Source organism: Callorhinchus milii, unplaced genomic scaffold, assembly GCF_018977255.1.
Source record: "Callorhinchus milii isolate IMCB2004 unplaced genomic scaffold, IMCB_Cmil_1.0 Scaffold1, whole genome shotgun sequence".
NCBI classification, from domain to species: domain Eukaryota; kingdom Metazoa; phylum Chordata; class Chondrichthyes; order Chimaeriformes; family Callorhinchidae; genus Callorhinchus; species Callorhinchus milii.
Window position 1 is genome coordinate 17381587 of NW_024704742.1, and position 17855 is coordinate 17399441.

At 40.4% G+C, this 17855-nt stretch overlaps 1 protein-coding gene across 1 annotated transcript; it reads right to left on the reverse strand.

Moving 5' to 3' along the window:
• Positions 1-3615: 3615 nt before the first annotated feature.
• On the reverse strand, positions 3616-7657 carry apela (apelin receptor early endogenous ligand). Its single transcript, XM_042337876.1, has 3 exons — positions 7462-7657; positions 6656-6750; positions 3616-3674 (listed from the first exon to the last, which is right to left on the reverse strand). The coding sequence occupies exons 1-2, from the start codon at positions 7535-7537 to the stop codon at positions 6662-6664; spliced, it is 165 nt and encodes a 54-aa protein (XP_042193810.1). The 5' UTR covers positions 7538-7657; the 3' UTR covers positions 3616-3674; positions 6656-6661.
• Positions 7658-17855: the final 10198 nt, after the last annotated feature.

Genomic DNA, 17855 nt, shown 5'->3' on the forward strand with positions numbered 1-17855 from the left:
AATCGGTGAAATGTGCTATATAAAGTGCAAGTTGTTATCACTGTATTGATCTACCTGTTTTTGCTCTTTCATGCTTCCTCTCTCCCCAAGCCCCTCAAACCAAACAATCTGCCAGGAACGCTGCTTTGTATCTATACATTTCCTGTTCTGTTGGCTTGGGCGTCCCCAAAATTTGGAGGGTGACAGAGATTTTAGCTTCGGTTTTATGTTCCTCATCACAAGCTTGTGCCTTTTTCTATAAGTACATTATTACAAGTTAATGTCAGTACTCCTAAGACTTCTGTGACCTGTGCGCCCCCAAATTGAATCAGTTGAACCTACTAACATTTACCAACCTGTTTGGTCCCTCCGCTTGGCAGGCACTGGCCTGCTCCATGTCCCTGCCCGCTCCACCATCAGTGGATAGGCCTTCAGCCTTTCTGCCCTCAGCCTCTGGAACTCCATCTCGAGGCCCCTCTCTCTCATCTTCCTCCTTTAAGGCCCATCTCAAGAACTTCTTCAACCGTGCCTTCGGTCACCTTCCCACCCCCATCCCTCTTGCCATCCACCCCTCTTTATTCCAACCCTCAGCTCAGGTGCAAACCCTTCACTGTCCAGTGCCTTGGGATATTCTTCTGATGTGAAAGGTGCAGTATAAATGCAATTTGTTGTTGAATCATTTGCTAACGCTGTCCATGCTCAGACAAGAAGAGTGGGCACTTGGGTCAGGTAACAATGGCCCATACCCCAGTCTTCAGGAGAAGGTAAAAGGAATTTGAAAATATAAGGTTGGGATATTTTAATCTCACTGAAGTCGTGGGCTAGTTGCCCCTTTAATCCTGACCACATTATCAGCTGTTGGGGTAAATAGGACATTTCAACATGTTGATGTGCCAGTTGTGTTTTGTTTCCATTTCCAACTTGCTTATCAAATAAACTCTAGTACTATTAAACATGTAATATTCACAATGTATCATTGGTTAACCCTGGGGAATTAAATTTGTAATCAATGCTTTCAGAAACTCAGAATATCTGAAAAGAATTTCCCATCACATGGAACTAACCTGAACGATTTTCTGTTTTCTCATTTTCTGTGTCAGGGCAGCAACTTCATGATAGAATATAGTTCCATGCCACTATCCAATTTGCCTACACACACACTTCACTAAAATCCCTGTAAAGTGCTTTGTGATTCTTCAATGCATACGGTCCTTTAAAAAAATGCATGTTTCTTCTTTCTAAATAGTTATCTGAGACCAGCCATTGATGCCTACAATCTACAGGGTGTCCACAAAGTTCTCTTACCTTCCTGTTGCAAAACAGTAATATGGGACTATGGAGGAGCTGAAACAAACTATCAAAGATGCATTTTGTCTTCTCGCTCCATCCATGTTATGAAAGATATCACACCGAACATGGTGACGGATCATTATCTGGTATGAAAATGATAGCGCTCACACAGATCCTATGGACTTCTAAATACAGTTAAACATTTGCACTGAATACAATTAAGTACTTCTGAATACAATTATCTTCATGCTTCCACATGTTCCAGTTGTTGGTCAGTGCACGGGGGGAAAAAAAACATGGGGGTAACAGGACTTTGTGGAGACACTGTACATGGATGATATCGCAGCTGCTGGCAAGGATGTTCACCAGAACCCTCAGCACAACTTGTATATATCAGCTCAATCAACAATCCAATGTTGGTCAGTGCTCTTGGGATCCTCCTGTTCCCTGTGGTGAGATTCATATGGAGTTCTGGTTGAAGATTATCAATTTCTACTTTCTCTGTAGGATGAATCGCAACTTCATATGTTCTGCCAAATTTTCCACTGAGCACGTCCACAATAAATTGCTACATTTGAACTTTTAGAACGCATTATTTAATAAAATTGGTACAGTATATGAATGATTCATTTTTTTCCCCACAAGTACAAGTATGGAAAGATGCTAAGAAATAAAAATGTGCTCATTCCTTTTTTTTGGCAAAATTGTCAGACAAACATAACAATAAAAATTAAACAACAAATTAGGCTTTTTGAAAATGTACACATTGGGAGTACCTTCAACTGAGTTCTACAATTAGAGTAAAAATAACTAGATTATGAGTTGTAATATAACATTGTATTTGGTCAGCCAGGGATCTGACATATGAGGAGACTCATTACCAGCCTTAAGCATAACCAACCAAGAGTCCTGCACATTCATGTTATCTATGCATGGAAATTTCCCTGTGCAAGGACTGGAATGTACACCCTCTCCCTGGAGGGTGTTAGCCCGTTTACCTAATTCTGGAGAGTAAGTATTAGGTCGGCGAGGCCAAGTGTTAGAGCTCCCAGGATGTGCATTGGGAGTCCTTGCCGGAGTTCATCCAGCTAAAATCACATAGCTTGCTGTTGTGACACTTTGACTTAGGGCTTTGGCTTTCAGGATGAACAGGAGCTGAGCCCCAGTCTGCCCTTCCATATCCTGCTAATGAGACAGGCTAGCTGAGGAATCAGACTACTCAGACTGCCACCGAGAATGTAACCTATAGTGTACATACTTATAGTGCCTCTAATAAATACTAAGTGGCGTACCCACAGTATTAAACATTAGCACATCTTGATCTCTGAATTAGTCTGTAGAGTGAATGTATGCATCATGGGACAGCATTACTTCGACTAGATAGTAATTTCTATTAAAATAAGAGGAAAGGTAGAAACTTCTTAACAAACTTTCACAAGAGAGGTGCAGGTATGCTCTTTAGTGATCTAATGTCCTCTGACTTGTTATTATAAACAGCTTTGAAGCCCTAGATTTTTTTTCTTCCACATAGACAAAGCTTCGCAATTTCCTCGTTGAAATGGCACATGCATATTTTACTCTGACTCTGCATTTGAATCCTTTTTTGTCCATTTGTGATGAGTCAATTACAATGCCATTCATTGTCCATCGGTAATGGCCTACTTACCTGGACAGAGTGCTTACTTTCTAATGAAAGGACGTTCCAGGAATGATATTCACAGATGTATGGGCCTCTTGTTGTGAACCTTGGACAGATCTCAGTAACATCTCACTTCTATTCCTCCACCTTCACCACAACAACAAAAAGCACTTCAATGCTGTACTGTTGAGATGTTAATGCAGTTAGTAGTGGTAAATATAGTGACATTTTATTTCACAGTATTACAATGTAGGTATATTAAATGTGAGATTTAAGATTGTTGAACCATGTCCTTTTAGGGATTTAAACCGTTAAATATTGAACAGTGTACTTTGGATCAATTGGTGACAGGTGGCATGTACATTGGCTGGCCTTAGATCCTTTGAATTGTAAAGTTTATCTGGAAAGTATTTGGTGTAATTCTGGCAAACCACAATTAAAGTCAGTCTTCCAGATCCTCTGTATTTTCTCTTTGCATCTCTGATTTCTGAGTCCTGTGATATTTTAACTGTCGAGTGACGCAATTGGGCTGGCTTATTGAGTATTGATCATATTTCCGATCTGAGTGAGTCAATAGAAGTAAAAGGCCTCTGCGTATACAATTTCTCCTCCTCAAAGGATGGAAGTGGAGCTTCGGGAAGCTCTGGGATACTACCCTACGTGAAGGGTGCTATATAAAACTGCAAGTTGTTGTTTCTGTGGCAGATATTCAGGATTGGCTTTGGATTGGCTCATCTGCTGTGGATCCCTTCAATTCTTACAGTAACTATATTATGGGGAGAGAAAAGCACAATTAGTATATAGAAACAGCTCAATCTCTTAACTACTACTGTGGGTTTCTGACAGCTAACGATGTAAATTAATGTCACAGTACTTTGAAACTAAATTGCACTGACCCTCCACTGTATAGTACAATAAACCATCCTTATGCAGTTCTACTGCAAGTCCTGAAGTTTCATCTTTAAGTGGACATGGGATTCAATAGAATTTACATACAAACCTGAACAATAATCTTTCAGGATGTGCAGGGGCTGAATGAATAAGTCTGCTTTAAGCTAAGAAGGATAATGCACTCTATAAAGGCGCTCTATAAATGAAATCTTGTTGTTGTTGTTGCACTTTCTACATGGCGTGTTTTTGGTCCCCTCCCTACCCCCTTTGGCTCCCACCCCCAGTATGGGTGCCAAGTCAGTAGAGATAAGCATTTTGAGACATCCACCTGACATAAAAGGCCCTAAACTCTATACCCAGCATTGATGCTGCATCAGATGGTGCCACTACCCATTAGGCTATCAATGGACCTAATTTAGAGCCATGGTGGAGTTTGCAATCTTTGTCTCCAAACAGATGTAAGATTTTGTGGAATTATCATGCAAATCAAACATTCTGCTGCATTCCACATGCCCTGTCTCCTCAGGACTGCTAATAGCCTTTGTTTGCTTTGTTCAGCAAACGTAATTAAGCTTCTATAGATTCCTCCGTTTGCTGGAGTCCCTTCAAGTGGCTGCATGAACTGTAAACACCTCCCTTTTCAACTCTTCTGAAGTTTCACTCAACTTCAGTTAATATCACAGTAAGCATCCACTGGTGGACCTAGAACCTGATAGTTATATACATTGAGAAAGTAAAACAATTATAGAGGATTCGTCATTCGATTGTAATGTATTGGAATAGTTTTGACAACTATTAGCAATGTTTGCAGTTGGTAAGGTCTTAAAGTCTCAAACAAGCTGATGCGAGATAGCATCCACTCGATACAATATTGTGTATCCCGGATACCCTAATACAATAGCTAGTTTTACACTGGCTAGTTTGCAACACATCTAAGAAGAACAATTTCTTGTTTACTAAATCAAATGTTAAATTTCTTGTAAGATTTTGGTTTTAAAAATATAATTGTCTGAATTCTTTTGGCTAAATTTCATCATTAGTAAGCAGGACTTTGATTTCCACTTTCTAGTTAAGGCAGTTTATTAGGAGGATTATTAGGTGGAGTCCTGTCGCTCAGTGGTTAGAGCACTTGCCTTGCAAGCAAGACACCTGGGTTCAATTCCAGGCAGAGGGCGAAACCTTGGGCAAGTTTCCTTACTCCACACGCCTAATAATAATCCCTCCAAAACAAAACAATAATAAATTGGTCATTTTCAATCCACGACTGTTTGTGGGACTCTGCTGTGCGCAATTGGCTGCCGCGTTTCGCCCACAAATATGCGGTCAATTCACTTCACAGTCTATTCTGTGAAGTGCTTTGAGATGTCGAGAAGACATGAAAAGCGCTAAATCAAATGCAAGGATTATTATTATTATTAACCAGTAAACTAGAAGAAACTCCCTCCTTTTGACTAACACCAGGATCTTTTACATTCACCTGAGATCAGGTAGATAGGACTTCAGTTTAGTAATTGGAAAATGGCACCACCAACAGTACAGCCCTACCCCTATCCCCACCCATCCCACCAGTACTGAACTGGACTCCAGGAGGCATCTTGTTCTACCCATTCTCCTCTATCTCTGCTTGCTCTATTTGCGATAGCTCTGCCTGTCCCGTAATTCCTCCCCAACCTCCTCGGCTGTGTTCTGCTTTCAAGTTTCTTGCAGCTCTGTGCTAGCATTTTATCCTGTGACCTTCTATCTCTCGTTAGAATCTGAGGAACATATTTCCATTCCAGAATTCCCCCCTGTTTCCTTTCAGATTGCTTGCTTATGTCAATTCAGCTCAAGCAGTAAAGTATTAACTTTGTTTAAAAAAAACATTCTCTGATTATCTACAGTGAGTCCCAGAGGAATTATCAAATGCACCACCTGTCGCACAAAGCCATATGGACCACATAATCTCAGGCTTGATATGCGCTGAGTTAACTGCTCTCAGCCCAGAGCACCATGTAAGGTGCTGCAATAATACTCAGCATCAATTGGTTAAGGGAAAATCATCAGGAATTCATACTCCACACAAGCCTGAAATTTCTGATGATCTCAACCTGAAGACCATTGTCTCAACATTTCAGGTCAGGCAGAACTTTGGAATATTTACAGTTCCTTTAAGAGCTGTTGGTTTCAAAATTAAGAGGGAATTGAAGAATTTGGCAAGTTACGCATGCTCACAAATACTGGGTAGAAAGGCAATGCATGTCTAGACTCAGGTGGAGTTTCTCTCCCCTAAGATATCAAGCTTGCTGCCTCTGAGCTGCGTTGTTTTCGGCCACACCAAAGCACTTGGCCTACCCATTGGCCATGGTAACCAAAGAGCGTCCTGAAAATGTATGTAGGGTAAACATGTGCGCACAAGGTTGTGTACACGTCCCAAAAAACGTGTGCACAACCTTGTACCATAAAGAACGGAATGTTTGTTTTTGTATCGGGAGGAAGGGAAAAATTGTAACAGAAGTTGTTGTGTTTGTTTTGGATTTCTGTTGTACTAAATATATTTATAAATAAATACATATTTTCAAAAAAACCAAAAAAAAATTGGCCATGGGAGGAGCTGCAATGGTGCATTTACACATTGTTCCAGCGTGTATTTTGTAAACAAAGAACAATTTGCTAAATTGTCTTCATGAGACAGACTCCCTTTAAGATAGTGGCACCAAAAAAACCTTGAACCCAAGGTGAATTTTAGGATTGTAAATAATCCACAGTAAAACTTCATCCTGAAAGTTTAGAGACCGTTATTTGAGTTTCTGAAGTCACTATGTTTCTGTTGAAGATTGTATTTGCAGTTGTAGTCATTTAAGTGGGTTTTACACATACCATGCCTTAAGGAAAGGGAACTCTCGAATGGAAAGGCAGGCATCGTCTGTGCCAACAATTGCGTCGTTGCATTTTTTTCCGTCTCCAACTATTACCTGAAAAAAATTGGGACATTTGGGGAGGTTGCAAAATTAATCTGAACATTTCTAGAGATGGGACTCAGGAATGCAGCCGGCACCCAGCACATTGTTAAAGCTGTTCCCTGAATATTGTCAGTCCTTTTTGTGTACGCTTGAAGGCTTGACTTGTGCTATTCAGTCAATTAACCTCTCGTTACATAGCACAGATTCTTTTTAAGACAGAATTGTTCTTTCCTTTTGAGCACTCTGAATACGCTCAAAGTTGTAACAAAACTCTAGAAAACCGAGTCATTTTTACTCTAAAAATTAACTGAATAAAATGAATACACAGTTCTACTACATCTCACTTACTTCTGGTGACAGGCACTCACTATTTTTGTTGGTGTGAGAGTAATATCTTTCTATCCATCTCACAGTGAAAAGCAACAAGTGTATTTTTCACTATAGTGCTTTCCTCAAAACATTTTGATTAGTCTGATCTTATGAAATACTAATCCTCAAAAAATGTAGGACTTACACCATATAAAGCATTATCAAAAGATATTTTGACGTGATAAGGCAATATATTAAAATCATTGCTATTTTTAGTTATTTTGTAAGCACCGTTAAACTCTTCAACCAAATATGTTAAGCAGTACTATTAACCAATGTTTTTTGCACAAGTTGCTCCAAATAAGTATCACATAATAGATTTATCTACTAAAAGTTCATGAACCATTCTCTTACCTGACTTCTGTCCACTGATGAGCAGAAGACTTGTGCATAAAAGAAGAATGATGTGAAGGAGGTGCTGAAATCTCATTTTGTTTCTTCCCGTTGAGATCTTGCTGAGGTGGATGGAGCACTGAACGTCCCAACACTGACAACAATCTTCAGATCCCCAACCCAATGACCGAGCAGCAAACACGTTATTATGGCAAGTGCCTAGCTCAACTCACTTGCTGCTTTTCCCAACAAAGTTAATGGTCGCATCGGGCAAGGTTATTGGTTATTAGCTGTAGTCAGGGCCTCTTTCTTTGTACGGGGTAAATTCACACCCCCTCTTTTCCATAGGCAAACAACTGAGAAGAAAGCCATGTAAACAGTAATTGTCGGTCTGTGGATGGGTAAGCAGAGCCCCAGAACAAAGAGACCTTCCCCTTCCAATTCAGCCTGTCGGAGGAATATGTATGGAGTGTGATGCGCTTCTATTTACAAGTGTTTAACTTTGCATAGCACATATTGATCCCATATGTCAAAAACCCTGGAAGCAATAGGAAGTGCCCCCTCCCAACCCTTTGTCGCACTATGCAAGAATGGGGAGGCACGTACCTATTAATTTTGCACGTGGAGCATTGTCATGCATCGTCAGTATTGCTGTTGTGTTGCTGTCTGCTCCAAAACTTTAACCGTTAGCCTAGCAAGGTTTTTATGTGGGAATGAATCCTCTCTTGTATCTCTGCTCAGGATCATGTATTCTGGGCTGAACTGTTGATCAGTTTAGATTTCTTCATCAAATGCCTTCATTTTAGAATTCTGTGAGATTTAAGGCAAAGTGCTAAATGACCCTCTTATTCATAAGAACAGTACATGTTATTTAATCTGTCAGAGACCAAAGAAACACTCAATTCATAGCCCTTCACCCTATCACCCTTCAGCAGTGCAGAGATATCATGGTACACATAGTTTTACCAATAGTTTTATTATGTTTGCTAACTGCAACTAACATTCCTCATAGAGATGCTTTACAGTTTAAAGATGTAAAATGGACAATTGTTAGTTAGCAATTGCTATTTTATAAATGCAATCATGTTGTTGTTGTTTTAGACAAAACTACATTGGTGTTTTGGTTTATGATTTATAAAATCTCCATTGTTTAATTCCAGTGTTTAATTCCAGTGTTTTACATGAAAAGCATGACCTCACTCCCAAATTCTTGATTTTCTGGTCTGTATAAAGTGCAATTTTTTTTAAACTCTTAAATTATTTCCTTTCATGTGGTTTGTGGCAGAGAGTAATTTGCCATCCTGAATATCATTAACCCCCGCTAGGCAGGTGCAACATTTAAAGTGTCCTTGAGGTGTTGTTCCATACATTTGATATTGAAAGCAGGTTTGTTGTGGTGTGGGAGCACTATGTCTTGATTAGATCAAGATGCAGATATAATTGACTCCATATTCTAGTTAATCCTTCTAGTTAATGCATCATCGTTGACTTATTGGATACCTAATACCTTTATTATACTAGCCTTTTTGGTGCCAGAATTGCTTTGAATGTAAAGGTTTATAATGCGATGGAGAAAATAAACCCAAAGCAATACTTTGGGATGAACTGAGACAACAGAACAAGAGGACCCAGGTTTAGAGTTACAAAGGATCATTTTAGGACAGACACCAGAAAGTAATTAATGACTGGTACCCGTTACCAGGGAAGGAGGGTTGAGGCCAAGACATTGGACTCATTTTTAAAAAAAACAGCCAGATGCTTTGATGGGAGAAAAATAGGGTGGGTATTTTGGAAGGATGAGATCAAGCAGGCCGAAAGACCTTCTTCATCCAAACAGTTTGTTGATCTTGTAAATATTGGCTAGATGAAATATCGCACTTATCACACTGAAATGCCTCAAAAGTCTTCACAGAGTTCTCTGTAAAGTGAAGTGACTGCATCTGTAGGTGAATGCAGCAGCCAATTTGTGCACAACCAGTAGCCCACAATTAACCATGAAGTGAATGACTAATTTTCAATCTAGGGAATTGTTGGCCTGAACACCTGGAAAAAAATTCATTAGCACAAAAATACCAATGTGACACTTTATCACAAAAGATGAGCTGGAATCCTAGGGATTTTATTGATGTGGGTATTAAATGAGCAGGTGTAACCAATGCAAGTCACACAGGAAAGGAATATCTGTGCATATGAAGAGCTGGTAAGAGAAGTCAGTGGACAACTAATTCTCTGACTGTAGTTTATCCTGCCCCTCCTGTTGTTTTATGATTAATGCTCACGTGGAGGTACTGATACACTTATGCAACCCCAGGACTTTAGTTTGAAAGTCCCATTGTCTTCTATGATGTCTCATTCTCATGGTTAATGTCATCTGACCCCCTGAGTCAAGTTGCATGCTGGCTCAGGTTTTTGGTCTTCAGATTGACACCACTTCAGACTGGATAAGGTTTTGAAAAACAAGTGCCGTCTGAATGGGCTAATCGTCAGAAAGAAGCCCTCTCAGATCATCACAATTCCAAGCATATCTTGCATTGCATTGAGAACCTCCAGATAATTCAGACATTATTCTACCCTCTTGACCTCCCAAACACACACAGTTACTAATCCACCATGTAAATACCTTTGTCTCCACTATTTTTCTGCTATCCCTTCCATTTCTGAAGGTGAGACTGACTTATTCTGGAATAGAGATCTGTAAGAGCCCATTCATACCCTCCTCCCCCCACCTCACTTATGTAGTCATTTTTTATGTGCGAGGCTTTAATGTTAGTTACTATTCAACGCTGGGGAGAACATTGAAATAAACTGTTCTCTGATGCCCACAGACTTGTACATCCATCAGAGGAATCTATAGGGATCAGGAGTGCAAATTGTCTGATTTTTCCCCTTTCCTCTTCCTAAGTGGTAAAGAGATGGTATTGAGGCAAACTGTGGCTTTCCTACGCCCTCCCTGGCTGTGACTAGCCAACTCAGAACAGAGCCTTCTCTGATATTCGCTGGATAAACTCACTGATCCATAGCTAAACCACACCGTGAAATTCATACACGAACACCCACTGGAGGCAAAGAGATTAAAACAGCTGTCTGTCTACAGCTGTCACGGAGCTGGAGAACAGTGCACTGGTTATCTCAGAGGCAACGGAAACTTAGGCATTGAGATACAAAGACTAGGAGAGTGAAAGAAGCCACAAAAGAAGAACCACAAGAAATACAGTTAGAAAAGACACGAGTATGTAATGAGAATCAACGTAACAGTAGATCACGAGTCATATATATAACCTCAGACAAAATTGTTTCCTGTGAGCATAGTTGGTGACACTTTTTCCTCTATGTTCAAGCCACACAGTTGGAACTTTATCTCATAGTCTACATTGAGACGGCAGTGCATTGCTAGGGGTGGGTATTAAATTGTTGGAGCTGCTGTCCTTTAGAAGAGATGTTAAACTGAGGTCCTGCCTGGTCAACTGTTCAGATGGATGTCAAAGAGCTCACAACACTATTAAAAAAGAGAAGAAATTTAGCCCTCCAGTTAAATTGATTATTCACTTCATTATTCTTGCAGAACGCCTGCCGTGTTTCAAACACAAAATCATTGTACTTAACAGCATTTTTTTATGAAGTGCTTTTGACATTACAGTTTCTACAACAAATGCAAGGATTATTATTAACAGTATAAGTGAAAATAAAGAGTATGATTATCATCAATGAAGAACACGTTTTTGGCATTGTTTATGACTTTGCTAGAATTTGGTCAAACTTCATATTTTTACAAACGTCTAAACTGCTCCAGTTTCCAGTGACAAATTGCTTTGAAACTTATCCCTACCTACAGCCTTGTCACACATTCCAGTCTAGCTGTGCACACAATGATAAATAACCCTGCAGTAAACCCAACCCTACTTTGTCAGTCAAATCATGGTGCAATCCTTCAGTGATAATATCCCCGATGGTTTTAATGACATCGTTTTCTATCTAAGGTGGAAACATGTTGATTTGTTTCCATACCGTGTAATTGTCAGTTCAGCAACATAAAATAAAACTCTATTTACCCATTTTTAATGACATTAAAATTATACTAAACCTAGAAAGAGGCATGTCCTATTTTCTATTCAAACATCTACTTTATTCTTTTAGCATTTCCTGCTCGTGTTATTACATGACAGTTTAAACAAAAGAAAGTTTTTGATGAAGGCTATTACAACTTATCTCCCTCCCTTTACCCTTCCATCTCACTCCCTCTCTATCTGTCTTTAAGTCTTGCCTTAAAAGCTTCCTCTTTGACAATGCCTACGGTTACCTCTCCCCTCTCCATCTTTGTAAAGTTCACAATATATTATCCTACGTGAAGAGTGCAAGTTTTGTTGTTGCCCCATCACAACAACAACAACAAAACTACATTTATAGAGCGCCTTTCACGTCAGGAGGACCTCCCAAGGCGCTAGACAGTCGGGGTCAGGACCCGAGCATCGGGGAGGGGAGGGATAGGGGTGAGGGAAGGCACGATCGAAGAAGAGGGTCTTGAGACCAGCCTTGAAGGAGGCAAGGGAGAAAGCGAGATGAAGGGACTGTGTGATGAGTTTCAGACTCAACACAGTCTGTTGAGTCACCCAAGGGAGGAAATGAACCTCAGGTTCCTGCAATGAATTCCTGTAATGAACATCCCAATTGATAAAGCTAACTCATCCATAGTTCCTGCTCCTGTTTGCTATCCCTTGCTGGAGATACATATGATTGGACATTGAGTGAGAACAGAATCCAGAACAACAGTGATCACCCTGCGCGGTCGATAGCCTGCAAACACTCACGGCTAAACTCATATATGTTGACTGGCTACGTGGGTGATATAACATGGGACAGCTAGGATTTACCTCACAGCCAGTTAATGCCTGCAGGAAAGAGGGGAGAGAAACAACCCAAAAATATGTTGTCCTTTGAATACTTGGAAAAAACAGTAAATTGTAATTTTGTGTCTAAGTTTCTGAGAAGGACTGCAAGACATCCTTTTGAAGGGAACTATATCAATGCCAACTGTTGTTATTCTAAGTGATTTTTTAAAAATCTTGTTACACAAGATATATTATTGTATAGAATCGAGTCCTGTACCATAATGGTTAACCCGCTCACCTCGCAAGCAAGAGGACCTGGGTTCGTTTCCCCATGTGTGGCGAAATCTTACGCAAGTTTCCCTACTCCACACACTCCTGTTTATCTAGTAGTAAGTAGGAACCCAGTTGTTAGTCAGTTGGCAGATTGCTGTCCGGGGGTAATAATCCCTCCAAAAAAATATTGTCACTCAATCTATGACTGTTTGTGGGACACTGTTGTGTGCAATTTGCTGCCGCATTTCATCCCAAAAATATGGTAAAGGTTTTACTGTCAATCAAGTTTAAATGTTGAAATTAATTTAACTTTTTTTATAGATACTTAGATATCAGTCCGTTGGAACAATGCCCTATTAAGATTCAGAACTCCATGAGTAGGAGAAGAGAGAAATTTGAGAATGGTAAATCTATATGTATAATAATGTCTGTGAAATATCTAACTCCACTGATAATCAAGGGAAAACAATATTATTAATACACCCACCTTTTAATAGCTCCAAGTGCTGTTAAAAAAGCATTAAATTACTTTCATTCTTTAAGATGAATTTTAAAAAGTGCAAGTGATTCAGCTAACGTAATGATACAATTAATCACAATTGTACATTCACAGATCTGAACTGACTTTGTCTAATATATGTGCTAGGTTGTTAGCACTTCTGTGATAGAGCAGAGAACTGCTGGACCTCACTTGGGGAAGACAAAGTAGGTTCAGTTGAAAACCAGGTGCAGAATGCTAATATCTGATTGCTCGGGCTAATGAGGTAAAGGAAGGCAGCAGCAACAACAACAACAACAACAAGATTCCATTTATAGAGCGCCTTTCACGTCAGGAGGACGTCCCAAGGCGCTGCACAGTTGGGTCATGACCCGAGCAGGGGGGAAATGGTCAGGGTGAGGGGAGGGAAGGGAGGGAGGGAGAGAGGAGGGGGGAAATGGTCAGGGTGAGGGGAGGGAAGGGAGGGAGCGAGGAGGAGGAAGAGGGTCGAGAGGGGAGCTGAAGGCACGGTCGAGAGGGGAGCTGAAGGCAGACAGTTTAATAGAGCTTCCCCATCCACTCCCTCCCACATCCAGCATTGAAGGCAAAGGCGCTGTGGGATTCTGCGGATTGTTTCCCTTTTATTCATTTGGTGATGGTTTGTTTTGATCTATACATTTCTTTTGAGTTTATAAAAATAAACTTACTGTTTGATTCTGGGCCTAAGCATTGTCATCTCTCACAGTGGATAACTATTGGTTAGGTCAGGGTATTAAGGGATACAGGGCAAGGCCAAGTGATTGGACTTGAGGTACAGATCAGCTATGATCTTATAGAATAGCTTGAGGGGCTGAATGGCCTCCTCCTGCTTCTATGTCTTATCTGAATTGTACTTTATAAATACAAGTTGTTGTTTTATTTTTTGACAGTTTTCTTCCATATTTCTAACCAATAGGCTTTTTGCTACTTTTGCTGTTTAGCAGTTCCAGAGATACAATCAGTTTCCACCTGAGGGATTTTTATTCATATATGAGACATTAGAGTGCATTGTAGCAGGCTATTTAATTGTGAATTCAAATTTGAATCCTCAACTGAGTCCTCACTTGAGTCCTTGAGCCCTCAATATCCAAACTCACACACCTTCTAGCAAGTGCCTCTGGATCAGGAGCAGAACCTTGGCTGATTTTCTTTTCCTTAACCCAGGGATGAAGTTACCAATTATGAGCATCCTAAACCATTGCATTGGGTGGCATAAGATAACAGCACAGACCAGGAGGTGAAATATAACTTTCAATAATATAATTATTGTCATTATTAATTATTGCATCACTGAAAATATAAATTCAAAACTGTCTAACTATTGACAAATTTGAGTGAACACCTCACTCCCACAAATTCCATTCCAAGATGAAAGCTGCAATTTGCTCATTGAATGTCTGTTAATGCTACATTTTAACTCCTCAGTAAGCTTTGCATTTTTGCTTGTTGTATCGTCAGCAAGAGAAAAAATGATGCAAGGAGGCTAGCATGGTAGAAGTGGCAATATGCATCCTTTGTTTGGTGTGTTATGTTGATGACAGCACAGCCAGGCTGGCTCATTGGCAGATCCTGGAAGAGCAGACCAGTCACTGGGCCAGGGAGTCATCCCACTCAGATCCTGTTACCCTGCAAGTCAAAGCCCTAATGGGTAGGGTGGTCCTATCTGGACAAGCAGCGGGAAAGCTTGCTGGACAGCAATATCAATGGCAAGCTACGTGGTTTAGCTGGTTAGACACCAGGTTTTAACCCAATGCACACTCTGGGGTCCCTAAGCCTTGGCTCTTGCCAACCTACGCCTAATACTTTCTGGAATTAAGTAAACAGGATGTGTCCCTCCAGGGTGAAAGTGCGCATTTCATTCCAACAATCTTTCTCTGGGATTTCCATGTGTAGATCGGATGCATGGAATTCTCATCTTAGTTTGGATAGTTTTGAGCATGGTGATGGGTTTCCACATGTTGTGGACACCTGACTGACCAAAAATAAAGTGTGTTGGTTCAGGAGTGAATCCTTGCACCTTTACAGCAGCCTGTGATTTCTAAACCAGAATCATTTTGGGAGCGAGACTCCTTCTGAATAACTCAGAATAAACTATAGAATAATACCATAAAATCCACCCGACATTTCAATGGCACTATTTGAAAAGTGAAGGGAATTTCTTCCAGTGTCCTGGCCAACAATCCATCAAATAAAATGGTCACTCACTGCATGGTAGTTTGTGGGAAATTGTTTATGCAAATTGGCTGCTGCATTCACCTACAAATACTCAATAACATCCTGGCTTTGAGACATTTCGACAATATGATTAGATGCTTTTTCAAAGGCAAGGATTATTATTAATCTACAAGGTGGTGGAAAGTCATTTGATCCATTTTATTAAGCCTCAGTTGCTCCTCCAATTAAGATATCCATACTAATCGCAATTATCTGCTCTTTCATCATAGCCTCTAATACCCTTCCTCTGCATATGTCTATCCAATTCACTTTGTACTGTCCCAATCAACTCTGCTCCAATAGGTATCCTTGAGTATTATTCCACACCCCACCAATTCTCTGAGAGGAGTTGTTCCCCCAACATATCCTTTCCCACTCCTAGTTATCATCTTAACTTCATTCCCTCTTATCCTTGAATCACCTGGATGGTTTTCAAAAAGGGATAATAGAATCAGCAAATTACCACATAAATCCTTAAAAGCCACCCTGATGTTCCTCAGGTTATAAAGTGACTTCTGTGGGCTGGGTTCCCCATTAAATTGAATAGGCTTTTGGCAGGTGTTTTGCAACAAGCTTTTCACATGTCTATTCTACTCCCGTTGTGACATGTCTCATGTTACTGATCTTTGGTCTAACATTCCTGTGATGTCTTTCCACACCTCTAACGCCTTAGTCCAGAAGCATTACATAATGGGATAGTCTCACTTTATAAACTTCAAAGAATCTGAATCCCTTTCTTTGCCTCTAGCCCACATCTGTATTGCTGTTGTTCATTAAGTAAAACACGTGTCTGAATGTAATTCACGCCACACAATGTAGGAAGCTACAGGAGGCAAAGTGGCATATTTGGGATCAATGGGTGTAAGCAGTGAGGTTAAAAAAGCTGGAGGGAAAAACCCCATCTCCCTAGGGCCGACTGTTTTGCTCTCAGATTTTTTGGGGGACAGTAGAAATTGCCAAGTCCAACTTGTCCCTCTCAGAGCAACAAAGGAAGGTTGAATGTGATATTTGCAAAATCACAAATTAGATAACATTTTTTGGAGTCAGCCAAGTATCTGACACACGTAGAAACCCATCACCATGCTTAAGAGTATCCAACCCAAACTGATAAGTTCCATGCATCTCACCTACACGTGGAATCTCAGAGATGTTTATTAGAATGGAAAGCGCACTTTCTTCCTGGAGGGATGTATCCTGCTTACCTAATTCAAGAGAGTACAAGGCCCAGGTTTGTAAGAGCCAATGCTTAGGGACCCCAGAGTGTGCGTTGGGCTACTGCTGGAGTCTAACCAGCTAAAACCACATAGCTTGCCACATTTAGAGCACTGTCTGGCAAGCTTTCCCATCGCTTGTCACAGCTAACACTACCCTAGCCATCAGGGCTTTGGCTTGGAGGGTTAACAGGAGCTGAGTGGGAAGTGACTGGTGTGCCCTTCCAAGTCCTGCTGATGAGCGAGGCCGGCTTTGCGGTTATCAGCAGGGCCCTGGAATACTGCATACCCGCCTGGCTCAGCAACTGGAATACCAAGACCACCACGATTCAATCCCTTCAAATACACTGACTTTTAAATTTCAGCAAAGCAGAACACTAACCTTTTAAAAGCATCACATGTGAAAAGTCATCAAATAGTTTCTTTTTTAATTGTAAGGCCACAAATGCCAGTACCTTCGCTTTGCAGATGATAGAGGCACAAAAACAAAATAATAATCCCTCCAAAACCAAAAACAATAATAAAAAAAATTGGTCTTTTCAATCTACGACTGTTTGTGGGACATTGCTGTGCGCAATTGGCTGCCGCGTTCGCCCACAAATATACAGTCAATTCACTTTACAGTGTGTTCTGTGAAGCACTTTGGGACGTCCTCCCGACGTGAAAAGCGCTATATCTAATGCAAGGATTATTATTATTATTAAACTGCCAGCTGCATATGGAATTCCGATTTGAGAAGAAAAATTGCAAACTGCAAATTGTGATTAAGGCAACAAAGGCAACAACTGGCTTTCCAAAAGGGCTCAGGATTGTCAGGTAAAATAGGGGTGTGATTCATTGGGGCCCACATTTGTGGGGGGTCACCAAAAAGCACATAACATCCGCGAGTATAAACTTGTCGGGCTAAAATGAAACATCTGAACTAGGTCTCACTAGCTGCACTGCATTGTCAAAGGTGGTAAACATCAGGGATTATTCACGGGAGCCCTCGAGACTATTCACCAGGGCACTTAGGAAATTTCATATGACCAGTCTGCCCCTGTCTACAAAAGACCTATCAACAGCCACTTTTATATTACAAGAAGCAGTCTCCTACAAGACATTTATGAATAGTGTGAGTAATATAGTAGCCAGAACATAGCCTTACAGAACTCTGATAGTTAATGCCCTCATCTCCCAGCCAGAGCTTTTCATTTCTGCCTTCTATTGCTAACATAGTTTTCAGTCTAATTGGCTAAATTTGCTGTTAATCCCATGAATGTTAACCTAAAGAGGCATATTAAGTGAAACATTATCAAATGCCTTGCGACAAACCAATCAAATAATAGTAATAATCCTTGGATTTGATATAGTACTTTATCACGTCATTGAGAC